Consider the following 20235-nt stretch of genomic DNA (forward strand, 5'->3'; position numbering starts at 1 on the left):
ATGAGATGGTGGAAATTTTCTGTCTATAGCATATCCAACCTTGGTAACTTTAAGACTTTAACTTCTAAAATTCCCTACTCAGCCATGCTGGCTGGGGAATTCTGGGAGTTGAAATTCATAAGTCTTAAAGTTGCCAAAGTTGGACACCACTGATCTCAAGCCTTTCTGGTTGTTCTTTCTGCCTAGATAAAATAGCCCTCTCAATGGAAAGCATTCTTCCATGACTTTCTCTGAATATATATTAATTGACATCTGGGAAGCAGGGAAGTTGTAGACTGCTGGAAAGATAAATATACAATTAAAAAAAATGTAGATATGCTACAGGGAAGTAAAATGTAGACTATCTTTGAACATTTCTCTGCACATTCTCACTTGGAGGAGGAAAAAGCAACTTCTTTCTCAAACTCGAATGGACATTCTTTTAAAAAATTGTGTTTCAAGCAATGTTCATTGATTCTATATAAAATTCTCATATTCCATATGGTTTTACTAGAGATCTTTGCGTCAGTCTAGTGGCCATGCAGATTTTGGGAACCCTGGTTTGACAGCCTTTTTTAACTTCCCCAAATCAATGAAATAAACAAATTATTGAATTATAGTTTCCATCTAGTCAACATGGCTAATTTGTGGTTAGAATGGTTGGAAATTATACATCCCAATGTTCTTGAAGTTGATTGCTAAAAATTAGTTTATTCCTTTAGCACAATGATGAGGCAGATACCGATATGAACTGGTGAGACCTGTAGCATGAAAGAAAGCTATAATTACTGTAAGTAAGTGAAGAATGCACTGTTGTTCTGGAACCAGGATAGAGATATCCTGATGTTGCTCACCATTTGATTGGAACAGCAGACAACTCCAACTCAACAGTTTCTGGAGAACCATAAGCTCATGATATTGGCAATTTTCACTCTTATCATAGGAAGAAAAACAAAGCAATGAAAAACAAATTCTTATAGGGGAAAAAAAAAGCAAAATTGTGCAGTCTGCAAGGAGTAAGGAATACTTATTTTTTACATAAGGAATTTTAAAACTTGTGATCTTCATGACGTTTGAAGTCATGCCAACCAGAAATCTATCACTTTGTTTTCCTAAACATTCAGAGCAGGTCTATGCAAGCTAGCTTATTTAGAAATAATTCTCAGTCATGTGGGAATCAGTAATGGATAAGCAGTTCTCATAAAATTGAAGAAGGCATTAAAGTATATCCAGGGTCATACCTACTATTAAGCAATTTGTGGCATCTGAATCACATAGGTGATGGGCAGCCATGGTGATTTCTTCTATGTTTTAGATATTTACTCCTTTTTATCACTGGGCAAAGCAGCATAGGTCACATGTTCTACCTTATGTTTTCTAAGCTAGCCTCGTGGAAGAAGTGACATAGAAGAAAATTTATCCTAACAATTCTCACGCCAACAGCTTCAGGGAAGAGAGTGCCAGCTTTTTGTCATCTTAAACTGGCCATGAATGTATTACTTCCAAATATTCTGGAGCAGGCATAGGTCTGAATCTTCCTTCCACTACAGATCAGTTGTAGGTCATTGTTCTTTCAGTTATTGCTCAAACAAATGTATATGTGAATATTCATTTTATCTGCATTCTTAATTTTAATATTTTGCAGATAAGTATAATAATTTGCCTATATGCATTTTCTAGAGGAAAAAGTCTTAAGAAGGGTAAGATAAAGCTTTTTGATTAGTAACATTTTGGACATTCTTTCTGGAAGGAGTCAAAATGAAAAGGTTGATCTGTTTAATTGATTCATATCAGGCAACACTAGGGAGCATCTTGAGAGACAGTGACAAGGAAAGAACATGCCTGAGCATGCAAAAATCATGTGATTTGCTAGTGGATTTTCTTTTCAAATAAAATATCACTCCCCAGATCAATGGAGTTGTATAGTTGCAATTTTGTTTCTACAAATTGTGCTATGTTTTCAGGCACATGTCTGGTACAGCTTCAGTGTATTACATTACTGATTAGAGAGAGAGAAGAAAGAACCAAATCATCTGAACCATACTTTGCAAAATAAAAGAAAACTATATTGTACCAAAATCTGCACAGTGTTTTATTCTACATAGCACTACAGCTACTGTATGTATATTTTAAACTGCGATTGGTTTTGTTTATATTTAATGCTAAGACATAAACCATGGCTTAAAATCACAGTGGCTACTAGGTTCATTGTTAAATTAAATATAAACAAAACGTACACTTTTTGCTTTTGAGTGAGGTATAAATCAAGTCACTGAAGAATCATAGTAAATCTCTTGGTGTAAAACACGGAGTTGCAGTTAAATCTCTTGACTGGCTAAGAGAAGGAAGTTTCACTGGATTGCCTCTTTCATTTGAATGGACAACATAGGGATTTGGTAATAGTTTTTAAGATATGAATGGCAGTATTTTAACCTCTTTTTCCCCTTCCTATCATCCCCCCCCCTCATTTTAACTGAAAAATCACACTACCAAAATTCAGTCAATAGGCTGCTAACTTTTGGCTGTATAATCCCAGGGATTATAAATGCACACCCATGACATGTGGGTTCCCCTCCCAGTCTGCAAATCTCTGTTGGCTGGTTCTGCAAGCAAGATTTGTCCAGATTCCATGTATTCATTAGTGCTGATGTTAAATGTTATTAATAGCTATTAAGTCACCAAGTAAAGCAGGTGCCATGCTTTTTGCATCAGCACATTTCAGTGAGTTTCTGGCTTTTATATTCCATCTTTCCATTGTGATTCACCAGGAAGTCAATTCCAGCAGAAAAAATAAGGTTTGACAAAAGCAAGCAAAACAAAAGATAATCATTTTTGAAGGGATTGCCGAATTCATTAAAAGAAAAACAAATCCATGCACGACCTAGTCATTCAACTAGCTTTCAAATTATTATTTACTCTCCACAAATGCCTACAGCTGAAACATGACCTGGTTAGATTGATTTCTTGAAACTCTTTCTCTTTTTGTACTTGTTCTTCAAGTACCAAACTGCAATCCAGAAGACATGGGTGTAAATTCTCTGAATGCAGCAGCCTTAGAAACAAATTTTAGCTGGTCTTCCATTTTTGTCCGTGCTACAATGAACAGGAGATATAATGGCCTGTGTAAAATAAAGCTCCAGTCTTTTCTTATTAAACAGCTCACAGTTCTTAGATATATAGTGTTTATGGCTGTAGGAGAGTCTTCCTTTGTCCATCTCAGTGTAGTTAAAAGTAATTTGCCAGTAATTTCAGAGGTATTTTTAAAGTAAAAATATAGAAAATAACCAAATATCCTGGCTCTTTTTCTGTAGCTCCAACATATGAACGATATTTCTCACTTTTATTTTTATTTAACAATTATTGAGTGTGTTAACTGCTTCTAGTCTGTACCTGGGGTGGAGTCAGCATCTTTGCTCAACAGGTTATGCTTAATTGAAGGTGGGTCATTTAAATGAAGGGTAAATGCATGTGATTCAGAGCACTGAAAGAAAACAGATAGAGCTAGCTGAAGCATTATAATTGGAAAAGAGTGAAGTGCTTGAATTCCAGAAGGGATCCAGATTATATCTCCCCCCCTCACATGTAAGTGTACTAAAATTTCTTATGAGATCAATTTTTCTAATTGTTTCAGATTTAGATGAGCATTATATAGGAAAGAGAGTGCTTACATGGTTTTAATTATATAAAACCAGCATGCTTCAAAAGTGTCCTGTCTAAAACTTAGAGTGGGAAACTAAAATTGATCGCTGTATATGTAAATTAAAAGAATAGCAATATTCTAATTCTAGTGTGTTAGAATATGATTGAAAGAGTCCAAAGGATTTTACATTGCAAGATGGACTGCAAGGAACTGAACAGAGAAAATATTCTCAGAAATGAATGGTAGCTATTTGTACTCCTATTTTGATTATAGATCCTAAATGTTTACTCCAAAATAAATATTTCTGTGTGTGTCTGATACTAGCATAGCTTTGACTGGGTTCAATCATCATAATGTTTGTTTTGGATATAGCTGCCTCTCTCAACCTAGAAGTATAGGAGGTAAGCCATGATTTCTACCTTATAGAAATGTATTAACTCAACCTTTTATAGTTTATTTACCAAATGACCTCATTTTAATCAGATTATACTATATGCACATACAAAGTTTTTCAAGTTGATCTGGTATTATCTGTTTTTGTATTTTAAGAGGTAAAAGCACAAATATACTTCAATTTACACAAAGTGAGCTGGAATGTAATTTAAACAGATGTGTGTAGTTTATTCCAATTTAAACTGAATTTAGTTCCATACAATTTGATAATTTGAGTCAATTTGTAAAATCAGATTGATTCAGTTTTACAAATCAATTAAATTAAGAGCTTTCATGTTGATAATTTAAATTGGTGATCCAATTTATGAAGTTGATACCTAATTGCTTTCAAATGAAAACCCTGAAATGAAGCTTTATACCACTTTAATATTTAGGGTACGAAAGGATCATTATATGAACTATGATCTCCTAAACTTGGCATGTTACTAGATCAGAAATATTATTTCACACAGTTTAACTATAGAAGTTTAACAAATTTAATTTCTATAAATTTAAAAGGAAAAACAGGCTTAAAACATGATTTATTAAACCAAGTACAAATCTTCCTCATCTCTCATCATACAACTGAATATGAAAACTGGTTTAGTCTCAAATTCGACACTATGCAACTAAGCTGTTGTTGTTGTTGTTTTATATGAAAGCAAAATGGTTCACAATGACTCATCATGAACAATCTAAATTGTGACAATGCCCAATTATTTAGATAAGAGAGAAATTCAATGACGTAGAAGTTGTAGACTTGCCACTCCCAGGTTACCAAATCTGACTGACTGCTAAATGGCAACAAGGAGATACAAAAAACTCTATTTGCTACCATATTTGTAGCTCAGAGACAGTAAACCGCTTGTCAGTTATAATGCAGTAACATATACACTGACAGCCACTTTGGTGCAATGTTTAAGGCATCAGGCTAGAAGCTGGGAGACCGTGAGTTCTAGTTCTGCTGTAGGCATAAAGCCAGTTGGATAACGTTGAGCTAGTTTCACTCCACTTTCTCTCAGTATAAGAAGGGAGCAATGGCAAAAATTTCTAAAAAAACCTTACCAAGAAAATGGCAAAGACTTTTCCAGGCAATCTATGAGAATCAATTGAACAAAAGAAAAAACAACAATGCATTCGTTAGGTTACTACTAGCAGAAGCTGTAAATCACTAAAATACCTGACTGCAGAAGTAAGAAGAACCAAGGGTACTTTCGTTACCTATTCCCCAAGAAACACTTAGTTGAAGGAGCTGCTGCAGAGATGTGGAAAGAGAAACTTCCAAAAGATCATAAAATGGATGAGAGAAAATACAAACTTCTCATCCAATATATTCTGCTCTCACACATAATTAGATCTGACACTGTCACATTGCAGTTGTATAATCTTTATACAAAACTAAAATGAAACAAATATCTTCCAGGCTGAAAGTGTATCCATGCTTCACTTGGGAGCGAGATCAATGCTAGGTAGTTGAATATGTTCTCAATAAACAAAATTACACTGTAATGCAGTAAGCCCTGAATTTCAGCCTCGGGCAAAGGTGGAGAAGTTTCTTGTTAACATTCTAAAGCATGGCAACATAGTGAATGATGTAAAATATACAGTAAGAGATCAACTTTAATCATCAACTTCATACATATTCATAGATCACGTGGGAATGAATTAGATGCTGAAGTTTTGGCTCTGGTTGAAATAAAAGATGAAGTAATCATTTAGCACATAAGAGACCTATACTGTATGTTTATGTGCATGATCTGGTTCATATATTGCATTTAACCATAGCTTCTTTAATTATGGTTTGCTGAATGAACCATAATTGGCTAGATTCACATATCTTTTGATGAGATAATTGACTTGATTCCCCAAAACTTATCTACGGACTAGATTTAACTCTTTAATGCTAATAATAATAATATGTTACGGCTTCTGTCAGATCTGTGAACAGTTTTGTTGCTCATTTTTATTGCTTAGGAATTATAGTAATGTGCCATAGATTTCCTTTCTGTCAGATTCAGACCCTCTGGATTAAATATTTAATAGTGAAATTTAAAGTAGGAGGAATGGCAGCAGTATCATCAATATGTGAGCTAGTATGGCAGTGTAAATTCTATATTTGATTTTTGTTCACAAATAGCTCAACAAAGCATGTGACCAAAGAACTCAAGAACAATCATATGCTTTGACTATTCTCTAGTCTAGTGGGCCCTCAATATAGCATCCATGGCTGGCACATACGTACTTTTTTTGTTCACTTAATCTCTCTGTCCCCCCCCGATTTTGTATTTTTCCCAAAATTCTATTTGAATTAAGTGGAAAGGTGAAATATTGCAGAGTGTCCTGCTTCTGTCCTGTTTCAATTATACATGTACACACATAGTTGCAAAAGAAATTATTAGTTTACTCAAGGTAATAGCGGACAAGGAAAACAAACCCAAAGGCTTGTCTGAATGGTTTTGCCTTTAACAGGACCACATAGAATGATAGTCCAGATTCAGTCCAATGTTCCAAGAGCTGGGTCAGGATTGTTAGCCAGTTCAGTCTTTGGCAAGCAGAATCTACATGAGCATAACTCAAGAGCCATTGATCAGATAATTGATTTTAAAGAGGGATCATGTGGTCAAAGTTGCTTCATAAATTGGATCACAGCAAATTTATTATTTGGCAAGAAGTCACATAGCCTAACCCTCATGTAATTTTAAAGCTATAGATTATTAAAATCATGCTAATAAGTATCAACAGAATCAGCTAGGTATGAATCATGTCAACATAAAAAGTTATAGTTTTTTCATGTGGTCATAAAAATCTATCTTTATTTAATGAACCATTCAAGGCTTGAATATTTTTTTAAAAAGTTAAGATAAGCCCAGATTTTGGGTGTGGTAGAAGTCTGTGGAATTTGGAAGCATGGAAGCATGGTTTCCATGTTAAATTTAATTATGACTGAATTTGTATTTCAAATATGAGGCTGTTTCAAATTCCAAGACATATTCATACTATTTCAATGGCCATTCTCCCAACTCTTGAATGCATATCACCTTATTGCTATATCAAACTTATCTATATGTATATTGTGCACTGATTACAGACTTCAATACCTGGAAAACCTCAGTTTCCCACAAACTTGTTATCAGAAGCAATTTCCAGCTATTGTGTCTGGCTGTTCCAACTGATACTGAACAAGAAAAATTGCAGACAATAATTCAAGAGAGTTTTGATAGGCTAGATTTGGCCTTTTTTTGCAAAAACAAGAACTAAAATAACTGTTATGAACAAGTATAACAGAATGTAAGGTTCTTGACCTATATAAACAATCAAATTAAAATTTTGTTATATTGCATAAATAGGAGAAAAAGCTATGGGATAGAAGGAACCATGTGTATTGTTATTGTAATGGAGCAGTTTGGTTTTAGCTTCTAGTCTTGTCCAATCTATCCTTTGCATTTTGGCAATGACAGATGTAGCAAAAAAGCTGCATAATAACAGAGGTGGCTTAAGACATTGCATTGCCTGGAGTCCATACTGGCAAGGGGTCATGCCAAAAAATCTTGCCAAACTATTCATTTAAGATTCCAACTTTCATCTATTTCCCCTTTGTAGTGTTGTCAAAAGTATGTCACTTCACTATATTCCCCAACAGAGCTGATCAAGTAGAGTTATGAGAAGGACACATGATGATAGTCTCTGTTGTATGGGGGAGGGGGGTCTTATATTAATTTTGCAATAAAGGGGAAACTTGTTTTGAAATGATGTGGGCCCATCTTTCTTCTTTTTTGTTTTGACTCTAAATCTTCAGCATAGTCACAAGTCTAAAAGTGTCTCTGATTGCTGCTCTCTGCAGTATGGGGCTAAGGAAACAAGAACTTCAAAACTATGATTGGCAGAAGTTAAATCTGTAATGTAAAGCTATCTTTTCAAGCACATACCTGCTAGGCTTGGGGAAAATTTCTATGGAGAGGGAGGTTCAGGGAGGCGCAAAGCAGGTTATTTTCTTCTTGGGTTGCTATCTTCCTTCACTATTGGAAAATCCCTGATGACTGTTTGTTTCTTTCAGCTGATATTCTTAATGCAAAAGTTGACTCTGATATTTTCCTGTTGAAATGGGTAATGAAAACAGCAGCCAAGAAAGTCAGGTGAGTACAGAAAACATTTTCTTAAAGTTACTAAATGTTATAAATTAAAGGACAAGATTCATAATGGATAAACAAATACCATTTGTGTGAGTGGAGTGAAGAGAGGACAAATTGTTTTTCTGTTTATGCAAAAGTTCCTAATATAGAAGGCAGAGATCTATATCACCAAACTATGTGCGCCAAAAAGACGAGTTAGTAATTTTTGAACTCTGAAAAGAAAAATAATTCAGAAAATGCTAGAAATGTCCCATGCTATGATTCGGGCAGTTTAGGATAGAGTAATATTCAACAGATGGAGGAGAAGGATTACTGGTTTGGAAATATTTTGGATCATCTTCAAGATTCTAAGTAATATATAGCCAGCAAGATACAGGTAGTCCTCAATTTATGATTACAATTGAGCCCAACATTTCTGTTGCAAAGCGAGACATTTGTTAAGTGAGTTTTGCTCCATTTAGCAACCTTTCTTGCCACAACTGTTGAGTGAATCACTGCAGTTGTTAAGTTAGTAACATGGCTGTTAAGTGAATATGGCTTCTCCATTGAATTTTCTTGTCAGAAGGTTACAGAAGGTGATCACATGACTCCAGGACACTGTTATTGTCATAAATATGAATCAGTTGCCAAGCATCTGAATTTTGATCACATGACCTTGGGGATGCTGCAATGGTTGTTCAGTGTGAAAAAGAGTCATAAGCCACTTTTTTCAGTGCTCTTGTAGCTTTGACGGTCATTACATAAAGTGTGGTAAATCAAGGATTACCTATATTAGTCAGCCTGGATCTGGTAACAGGGAATCAGATCTTTAGAAAAAAAAGAGTTGTAGAATGGGTGATGAATATTCCTTGCTCTGTCCCATCAACTCTTAACATTATTTTGCTGACCTACCCTTTTCACTTTGCAGTTTGCGTACTCCTACATCTCAAATGGTGTATGTTTTCTCCACCCATCAGATTCTGTAACTGGATTTTCTATGTCAAGTATGTAGAAGAAATTAAGAAAAATGTACAGTTTTACTGATCTTTCTTTCACACCCACATATAACCACACAGAGTGCTTCAAAAAAATTTATAGAGAATGTGAAAAATGCTGAGAATTGCCCGAGTCTTTGTCATCTGTAAAGATTTGATATGTTTTCACATTTTTTTAAAGGTATTAGTAATACTTTGGGATTCTCTAAGGAGCAAAATGTGTGCTTCCTATATTCTATAATGTTGACAGTGAAAATATTGGACCTGAACCTTTTAGAGGAGGAAGAACACAAAACATAGTTAATTGTTTCAAGAATACAAAGCATGGCAAAGTTACTGTGAACTTAAATTATTACCCACACTGCAAATTGCATCAAAGCATTGGTTATGCATTATTGAGCAGGACTGGTTCTTTTACAAAGATTAATGAGTTAGGTTAGTAAGCTTAGTAAGTTGCTTCATAAACTCTGTAGCTTCAGGTTGCTGCAGAGTCATTTGCTGATATGGACACGTATAGAAATCAAATGAATAATTAAATACTGTACGTACATGCACACATACATACATAAATGCTGGAAAAATTAATGGTGTGTTTAGAAAATATTGCAGTGCACTAGAAGCTTTGCCAATCTCTGCGACACAACTTCATCCTAAGATTTAGTATTATTTAAAACTATAGTATATTGTAGAAAATTAAGTTATGGTTGGCATGAATTTGGGAAGTCGTTTGCCGTTGCTTCTTTCTCTAGAGTTGAGAGAGAGTGACTGGCCCAAAATAACCCAGTTATTAAATCTACTTGCAAAAAAACTTCTCATTATCAATCAATATCAGTGAAACACAAACTCTTGACTAAAACAATTTCAGAATTACTCTAATTGCTAATATACGACAATAACTGTATTGTCTGCTGCAAACAACAATCATGTAACACTTTGTTCACAAACTATTACTTAGATAACCATTTATCTACAGAGGTACAGACTGTTTGACTACAAAGCAGTATGGCCTATTCAGGGGATGCATTTTAACAACTGTCTTGTGTTTGTAGCTGGCTACTTTAGCAATTGTTTCTGAAATCAGACTCCTGACACCAGGGGAATGTCCTTTGGTCAACTTCCCAGTGTTCACTTTCAACCACTTATGGAGGAAGTGAGTCCTTCAGAATGAGGACACTGATGTATTTAACAGATGAAGGTTTATGTCTGTGCCAAACAGATTGCTCTGTCTGAGTAGCAAAAAAGTACAATGGGAGATGAAGGGGGGGAAAAACCCCCTAAGGTCAGTTTTACTACGATTTTTTTTTCCAGGGCTTCATCTGCCTGTTAGCACAGTGTTATTAGGAATGGAAACTTGGTGTAATTCATCTAAACTGACTTCCAGCCAAGACTCAGAACTATATCATGTTGCAACAACTGCCTTAAAAGGCTCTGTGTTTATAATGAGGAAAGTACTGCAGGAAAAAGACTACTGGGGGATGGGTGGGAGAAAGGATAGAGAGAGAAAGGACCTCTGTTAACTTGAAGCAATTAAAAATGGTTGCTAATACTCCCACCCATCCTTCAGGGCTTTCCAAAGGCAAAACTTAAGTTCAAAACCTTTGCTTTTTTCCCCTCCCTTTTCTAAATGACAATTAAATCCTTGATGATTAACAGGAAAATTTCAGGGAGGTTTGCCATTCTATACACTGACATCGTCTTAACAATGACATGACAAGAATTACAAACTTAACTTTTGATGGATAAAAGCTTATGCTGTTGAATACTATTTAACAGAATTTGTTCCAATTCACTAGTAGATTTTATCAGCAAGATTCCTGCTCTCTTTGCCTGTGAGGTTATTTCTATTTAATAATAATAAAAAAAACTTTGAGGAAAATTTGTTTTGAGTATTTGGATTGTTTGTGCTTATTTTATTCTCGTTCTCAAAAGGATAGATTGAACATTACAGCAATTTATTTATTTTCTTTATAAAATAAGAATACATTTAATATTACTGCACTGCAGGTATAAAACAATGGTAGTATAAATATTAATTCTGGGAATCATTATGTACTCTTTAATGTAATGTTTTTATTCGTGCTTTTGAGATTATGAAAACATGTAATCATGTTTTCTTAATCCAGTTTTCTAAGTTCACATATTAGAGTGAATAATAAAAGTAGCTACATGGGGTGAATCTTTACAGCATATTAGACTAAAATATTTACATTTTGAGTGCTACCATTTACTATATATGTATTGTGTGTATATACGTGCATTGTTTCTGTGTCTTTCATAAATTTATGAAAATTGAGTAGTGAATGGAAATGTTCTATTTGCCTACCACTGGGCCTGCCCAACCAACAGGCAATCTTCATAAGTGTCCCCAATCATGGTCAACCAGGGTCGTAATAGTAAGTCCAAAAGAAAAAAAATATGACTTCCCCTTTCTGCAATCTGAAGAACATTCTAGTATCTTTTAACCCAGTATCTGGTAGAATCTAGAGAGGTCAATCTTTATATTCCAAGGCATATTATGAGCTTACAATCATACCTATAAAATACAATTTGGCATACATGTCGCAAATTGCTTAAAATACTATTAATTTTATTAAGAACTTGCAATAGCAATAAAAAACAAGGGATAGGTGTTAGTCTTAAAGAAAGAGATTAGCTTCAGAAGTATAAACAAAGGCAAAGTAGGTAGATCCATGTAAAATGTGATTAAATAAAGTTATCTTTGGAAGAAACAGAGCACTTACTTTGAGCAGAAAATAAAATCAGATTTAATGCTGCTCTATGTATATTTATATACATATGTATATACATACATGTGTGTGTGTGTGTGTGTGTGTGTGTGTGTATCTATATATACAACACAATACAAATTTAAAAATTCTGTCCTTTCCTCAGCAATCTGATTTTTCCAAAGAAATTCAAAAGAACCCAACTTTCCAACAAATTTTTCTTTTCTATTTCATCTCAAGGAAAAGGAAAATGTTTTTGGTCATAAATTTAACAAACCAATTTTTATAGACATATTACTAGAGAGACAAAGATTAACCTAATAGGTTGGTTTTAGATATCTTATGATCTAATGGAATTTTTCATAAGTTTTCATTACTGGAGTTACCTGTTACATAAGAGATCTGTGTATAATATAATCACACATACAATAATTGAAGAATACAGAATAAATGAAAGAAACTATTCTTTCAGATCACTCTCTAAAACTTCATTTAAGACAGTAATGTAATATTAGCTTCAATCATCAATGCTTGCATTTTCACTCTTGAATGATTCCTTGCAATTTAAAACATTCATACTCTAAAACCTAAATGTGCTTAGAATTAAAATGTGTTAGTGCAATTTCATATCTGTCTTCTCTTCTAATTTTAAAATGATGCCAACTATTTCAGTCTAATTAAAATACAAGTACAGAACATAATTGTCTGTTATAGATGGGTAACATTTTAGAGCTTGGGAGCTACAGACAATCTATCATCCTTCCAGGTGACAAAGGAAGCTGTCCAATATCATGCTGTTGGCTCTGCAATGTGGGAGAATGATTATTTTCCGTCTAATTTTGGAGTTCCTTAGGATTTTAAATGTTGGGATGAGAGTGATGAACTAGCAACTTCATATTCACCCTAGTCCTTGAAACCTTAAATGCGGACTAAACCTTCTATTTTAAGGGTAGGGATGTTTTCCATACTTAGAGTTATATAAGAGAAAGGGAGAAATTACCTGCAGATTACTAGTCTGCCATAAATTTAGAAGTCCTTAGCCCATGGTTCTCAAACAATCGTGTTTTAGTTCATAGACAATATGACACTAAATGAAAGCAAAGCAAACCACATAATGGCTGAATACAATATAGGAGATTAAACACATCCTCTAGTTGGGTGTCTTTATCTCTACATGGTAATATCCATGTAATTATCTTGACAACCATTCAGAAGAGGTTAGCTATTGTATTTTTCCATAAATGCTGTTTGCCTTTCTAGTCTGATTTACAGCTCTGGAATTTCCTGGTAGTCTTTCATCTCTAACTAAACTCAACTTGTTTAGCTTTAAAGCACAGAGAAGGTAGACTATGGTCACCTGCCATTCGCAACTGGATTGCACGTAGTCAAAATTATTGTTGTTTGGTATGGTTTAGAAAATAGTAAGCTATATTGAAAGGGGAAAATTCCAATCAAATGCTCCTCAGATACCTTGCTGTCAAAAATGTATATTAATTCAGCTGTCCATGGTTAAGAAGAAACATCATAAACCTATGGTAATCTAAATGAAAGGGATAATCCAATGGGAATTACAATTCAAAATAAGATGTTGAAGCACTGGGTCCAATATAGTATTACTATATTGTTTAAGCATTATATTTTGAATGCATATGATTCTTAATATTTCAGTTTACTATTACAATGGCCTAACAAATTCCCTACTGGAGCTGAAAGCTTTCTTTGAGACTGACATATCATTGTTTCATAGTTTTTTTATCGATGTACCTGAAAGTTTGAAGGAAAATACGAAAATCACTAATCTATTACAACAAAAACAATAAAAAGTCTTGTATTATATGAAGTAATCTTTAAAATGCCATAAATTTTTTGTTATGTAAGTACCGTGTGTCCCCAAAAATAAGACCCTGTCTTATATTTTTTTGAAGCCTGAAATAAGCGCTTGGCCTTATTGCCATGCACTAAAAATCCCGATTCGGCTTATTATCAGAGGATGTCTTATTTTGGGGAAAACACGGTACCACTGACAAGTTACCCTCATTCTGAAGTATATTTTTTGTCATTAAAAAGCACAGCCTTTTCTCTTCTCTGCTCTACTAATAGATTTCCTGATCAAAAGGAAATGGTCAATGGGCTGGAAAAAGAGATAAGGATATATCTCTAAGGACCAGCTAAAAGCGTCATATAGTTGTTCTTCTTCCCACATAACACCACAGTTCCAAAACTTTATTTTATTATTATTTGCTGATTCATTATTTGTCTATGAGCAACATTAAAATAGGACATTTATGAAGGATGCAATTTTTATTTTGCTATTTAAAAAAACAAGTATTCATTCTATTGCTTGTTTGCTTTTTAATTAAAACTTGTGTTTTGTTTTCCTTTCCTAGGAGGGTCCTTCAGTTCCAAAATCAACAGAGCCACTTAGTACTGAGAGAGAAATAAAAACTAAAAAGTCAAAGAAAAAGAGCAGAGATAAATCACTCAATCAAGATGACTTGGACACGTTACCATCAGATTCTGCAGTTTCATTACCACTGCCAGATGATAGTTTCTCATTAACTGCAGATAATACAAGGTAGGCAGAATATGTTTTTTTCTTTGTTGGGGAAGTAAATAATTGGAAGGCATAACACATTTAAAGTTGTCTATTGGCCAGGAAGTTGTTGCCTGGGAAATCTACTACAGTAACTCAAGTAACATTACAAATTAAAAGTCACTTATTACCTAATTAACTCCCTTTTTATATCCATGGGCAATACAAGAACAAAACAGAATCCTATTAATACCATTTCAGAACATGCATATGATGATCTAAGGTATCGTATCCAATGTAGTACCTTGTAATTAAGGAACAAGGCACATTATTTTGAATTAAGAAAGAATCATATAATGACCTGCTTTATGTGGTACTACAAACTTCACTAGTACTTAAAATATACCTTTATATATATATTAGTTTCCCATCTGGAAGTTAGTTAAGGTGGAGCATTTTGTACTGTAGAGTTTATTTCAGGCATGCAATGTTTGGGGGTTTGGGCTAACTTTCTTTCCTGGAAAATTTGGCCTTCTTTCAGGAAGGAGGCAGAAAATGAACTGGAGGGAATGAATAATTTCAGCAAAGATCAGCAAATTTTTCAGCTAGAGAGCAAAACTGCCCATTTATGGGGACACTGTTGTGAGGGCTCAGGTAGGAGTCAGCAATTCTCAGACCAGAGATATCTACTATGGAAATATACAAGAACCATTTTACCTCAAGAATTCCAAAAGGATCCACCAAGTATTTGACAGTTTGAAGGATAGAAAGAAGTCACAAGTTTTTAAATCTTTTATATTTCTAGTGGTATAAAAGTAATTTTGATCTTCTCACTAGCAGTAGACAACCAATTGTTTTGCATGGCCTTATTTTTGTTTGCAAAAAGGGATGTGGTGGCTCAGTGGCTAAGATGCTGAGCTTGTCAATCGAAAAGTCGGCAGTTCAGCGCTTCGAATCCCAATGCTGCGTAACGGGGGTGAGCTCCCGTTACTTGTCCCAGCTTCTTCGAAAGCATGTAAAAAATGCAAGTAGAAAAATAGGGACCACCTTCGGTGGGAAGGTAACAGCATTCCATGCACCTTTGGTATTTAGTCATGCCGGCCACATGACCATGGAGACGTCTTCGGACAGCGCTGGCTCTTTGGCTTTGAAACAGAGATGAGCACTGCCCCCTAGAGTCGGGAACGACTAGCACATATGTGTGAGGGGAACCTTTACTTTTTATCTATTCTTGTTCGCAATAAAAGTTCTATCTAGTCAAGCTGTCTATGTGAGTCTTCTGCCAAACTGAACCAAAGAGTCAAACTAAACTACAAACCGTCATAAGATCCCAAGTCCAGCAGGAGAAGCTGGACAGATTGATTTCCCATTCCAAACCTTTATCACTTTATCACTGTCTCTTCACTGTATGAAGAGACCAAGGCCTAGATTGTTGTTTTTTTTAAATGATGGGAAATGTCACAGTAGAGTCAGACAATCACAAATGTCTGACTCTACTGTGATAATATTTTAAGGGAATTGACTGCATGCCAAATTGATTTTTCCATTTTTAATTTGGTATTAAGAATTGTGCATGTGTTCCTTTTTCTACAACCTTTTTTCTTTTTCTGGCAGTGGAAATTGGCCTCTAGCGTCTGACTTGGAGGAAAGGGATCCCCACCAATCCCTAGCCCCTAATAATCTTCTTTTTGCTGGGATTGATATAAATGAAGATTTAAGGACCCAGAATCCTTTCCTGAGCAGGTACAGCTAATTTAAGAAAATATCCTTGTTTTTCTGTGTAGTTATGGATTTGGATTTGCATCTTGTTTATGGATTTTCTTTTAATACAACCTTTGATAAGCTTATTATGGCCTTTTGAGCCTTCCTTACATCGTTTTTGACTGTTTATTAGATTTGGGTTTTCTGAATGAAAGTGTGCTGCTTGAATTCTGCATGTTTCTGAAGCCTCAGTCTTGGTTTTCTTATCTTTTTATTTTTAATTGTTTTGTTTGTCCAAACACTGGTATAAAAAAAGTAAAATGCATTAATGAGGAAATGCAGTACAAGTCCGTTAGCTTACTGAAACCTAGATTGTCACACTTTCATTATTTTAAACTACATAAAGCAACGTTGCAATTGGAACAGAATTGTTTTTTGTTACATGTGTTAGTCTTCAATTGTGAAAGATTTCTTGTTCTTAAAAGCTCACATTTTATAAATGTGTATATTTTCTCCTACACATTGTTTATGTAAAATGATAAATAAAAATAGCAGTGATAACTTTTCCTTTACAAGCAAGTTGCAAACCACTTGTCATGACCCGAGTTTCAATAATCCACATTTTTTAAAGACACTATAACTCCCCTTCACATCTTAAGTGCATGAAGTAGGGATAACGTATTGAAGAGCTTATCTCCCTCTCACCTTCTTATAGTTAGTTTGAACATAAATGTTTAGAAAGAGAAATTTTGGTGTCTTTGGTGTTGAGACCATGATTCCTTGTAGGTTTTCCATTTTGGTTTAAATTCATACTGGGTAGCAATTGTAGAACTTCATAATGTACAAAACAATGGCTGAGTTTGATGTTACTTGTATTTTGGAGTTACTACCAACTTCTCTTAAACAGTAAAAAAAAACTTAGAAAACCAAAATTGTTAATTCATGTTCTTTCTCTTTCGCATTTTAAAATACATAGTGCATATTCTTCACTTACAGTATGGAGGGGAAGCTGTGACTTTCAATATAATGCCATATTGGCATAGCTAAGACTGAATGTACTATGAAGTAAATACAGTATCTTCTGGAAATCACTAGTTTCCAATCCCTCTCTAGATAAAATGTTAATCTGGGTATATAATAGAGAAATTATCCCCAAATGATGATGTAAAATTTTTCACATTATTTAAAAGCAGACACATGGATATTCAACATTTTGACATCACCTAACAAAATGTGAAATGTTTAAAGCTTGCTAAATTTTTATTAGTTTAATGTTCATAAGTTGAATAAACATGAGGAACTGGATCGAAAAATAATATAAAAGGACTCTTGATATTAAGTATGTTGTGATTGATGCAGTTTAGCATGCTGAATTCTCTCGTCACCCCAAAATCTGATTTGATCAGTAAGTCTCTTAATCTTTATCAAATTGCAGTTAGTGTGGGAGACCAGATGGGTCACAAACTTTTAAATTCAATATATATTTGTCACTCCTAAGGTATTTGGACATTCCATAATATATATATTATATTATGGAATATATTAATTATATATATATATAATTAGGAGCAGACATATTCTGGCCTATCCTATTTTTGAAACTTTAGATTTCAGCTTGGACAGGTTTCATTTGGCAGTGTGTTTCACTGATTAGAATCAGAGGCTTACAAAATTATATAGTTGGCACAGTGGTTAGAATTCAGTATTGCAAGCTAATTCTGCTGACTGCCAGGAGTTTGATCGTCACCAGATCAAGGTTGACTCAGCATTGCATCTTTCCAAGGCCGGTAAAACGAGGAGCCAGATTATTGGGGACAATATGCTGAATCTGTAAACTGCTTAGAGAGAGCTATAAAACACTATGAAGCAGTATATAAGTCTATAAAAGTCTAAGTGCTATTAATATCATGAATATGGACTCGGGCTTTTGTTGTAATCATCTTTTTCTATTTATTAATATCTGACACTATTACAACTTGTATTTTATTTGAAAATGATACTGAGAACATTCTTTCAAAGATAAAACCAAATTCTTAGAATAAATAAATGACTATATTCTATATCCTAATATCTTCTTGTTACTGGGCTTTTCAACAACTGTATATGTATATACACACATATACACACACATACACATACACACACACACACACATGCACACACATACATACTGTATATTTATTTGAAGAATATAGCATCACAGTGTCATATTCTTCAAATTTAGTAGGTTACTTGCCAATACTTTTTTTTCTTTTTAACATGTCCAAATTGTTCTTCACACTTCCGTTATTTGTAAGTTTCATGTCAATATCATCTTCTATTTCCTCTTTTAAACCCATTTTATAATAGCAGATAATTTTAGGAGAAAATTCTGAGTATATTATTGCCAAATACCGTTGAATTTCTCCAGAATTAAAATACTTTTCTTTATTCTATATCATTGGTTCTCTCTGCCACTTTCAATCTTTAGCTTTTCCTTGTTCCTGTGACCAGCCTTCAGATAAGAGGGTCTCCTCTTATCAGATATTTTTCTAATCTACAACACTTTCCTATAGAAAGTTTCCTTACATTCAAAATTTTCATATATTCTCAATAGAATTTTAAACAACCCATAGGAATTATTTTTATAATTATTTCAAGGTCTTATTTCCAGTCAGTCTGGCCCCTTAGTCAATTTGTAACTTTCCAAAAGTAATGTTTTTATCACCCTTCTGCAGTTTATTTCAGCTTAAAAAATATTTAACATCTTAACCTTACACAAAACTTTTGCTGAGGTTTTAAGGAGAATTACATCAGGGTGTAATGAAACTTGCCCTTCTGAACCAAAGGTGGTTTTTCCAAGAGACAACTGGACTTTTTGTTTTTTCTTTGAAGACATTTCGCTTCTCATCCAAGAAGCTTCTTCAGCTCTTCAGAGCTTCTTGGATGAGAAGCGAAATGTCTTCGAAGAAAAACCAGAAAATCCAATTGCCTCTTGAAAAAGCACTTTTGGGACAACCATGACCTGGATGGCTGAGAATCTCCATAGACATTTGCCCTTCTGAAAATTCTTACTATCCCTAAAGCAGTTAATAAGTGATTAAGCAACCTCAATGTCCATTTGAAGGTGTCAAACTGCAGCTTAAGTGAGATGAATTTCTCATGGCTTCTAACACTCTAAAATCTGCCAGAGATTTTTAATAGTCTCTTTGCAGGAAGACTCTGTGAGGTGTCTTTGTGAAGATACCTGATCCTCTCCCTGATCTGAGGGGAGTTTGGAGAGTTCTTTTCTTCGTGGCCCATGTATCTGCTTTCTGTAGGGCAATCTTAAGTCCTCCATTGTTTCTCTGGAAGTCAGATTGTATAGACATTTCTATTTCTTCAGATGCTTCTTAGTATTATATTGTTTCTTAAGTTTGAGTATGAAGAATGATACTCAATTCATTTGAAAAATGCAAACCAATTGCTGGAGGTATTATGAATATTTTCTCTTATCTGTGTTGCAGTAAGCTAATAGTCTTACCCCTGAAAGTATTACTAAATTTCTTTTAATCATTCCAGCTATTATATCAGATCCAATGGCATAATGGTATATGTTATATTTGAAAATAAATGCATGTTTGCATGGCAAATCAAACTTTATGTGTAGCATAATTTGTTTTGTGTTTGTTCTCATGAGGCACCTCAATGTATTTAAACATACTCTCTAACAATTTAAAATTGGTAAGAAGCACACATAATGAAATGCCTGGTTGACTGTAGCATATATTTCAAATGAAAACAGCAAGGGCATTTTTAAAAAAGATATTAAAATTGATTCCTGTTTGTGTAAGAATAATTGAAAGTAAATTGAAACCAAAGGCAGTAGCACCAGCATATTAAATAGCCAATTATAGCAGTGTCCTGTCTCAGCATGTGACTCAGGATTCATTTGGGGTTTGGAGGGGAGACTCCTCTTGATTTTCAATGATGCATCATGAGTCAAGTAGGTGGAGATCCAAGGAAATGGATCTTACCAGAAGGAAGCTAAATTAAAATTACATTAATTAAATACTGTAAATATGATTGTTTCATGTTAATTAAATTTCCCCTTAAATTATTGTATTAATAATTATAATTTAGTGGTAATTTCTGCAGTGGT

At 34.2% G+C, this 20235-nt stretch overlaps 1 protein-coding gene across 1 annotated transcript in view; it reads left to right on the forward strand.

The window, feature by feature from the left end:
• The first annotated feature begins 3472 nt into the window (after nt 1-3472).
• The window catches only part of TACC2 (transforming acidic coiled-coil containing protein 2), a 151180-nt gene continuing 134417 nt past the window's right edge, over nt 3473-20235 (forward strand). Inside the window, exons 1-4 of the mRNA XM_070946351.1 lie at nt 3473-3561; nt 8106-8184; nt 14269-14456; nt 16029-16157. Coding sequence (XP_070802452.1) covers nt 8152-8184; nt 14269-14456; nt 16029-16157 — 350 coding nt within the window. The 5' untranslated portion in view covers nt 3473-3561; nt 8106-8151. The remainder of the gene's footprint in view (nt 3562-8105; nt 8185-14268; nt 14457-16028; nt 16158-20235) is intronic.

This window comes from Pituophis catenifer, unplaced genomic scaffold, assembly GCF_029215685.1.
Source record: "Pituophis catenifer annectens isolate HBS135680 unplaced genomic scaffold, rPitCat1.0.hap2 SCAF_6, whole genome shotgun sequence".
Lineage (NCBI taxonomy): Eukaryota > Metazoa > Chordata > Lepidosauria > Squamata > Colubridae > Pituophis > Pituophis catenifer.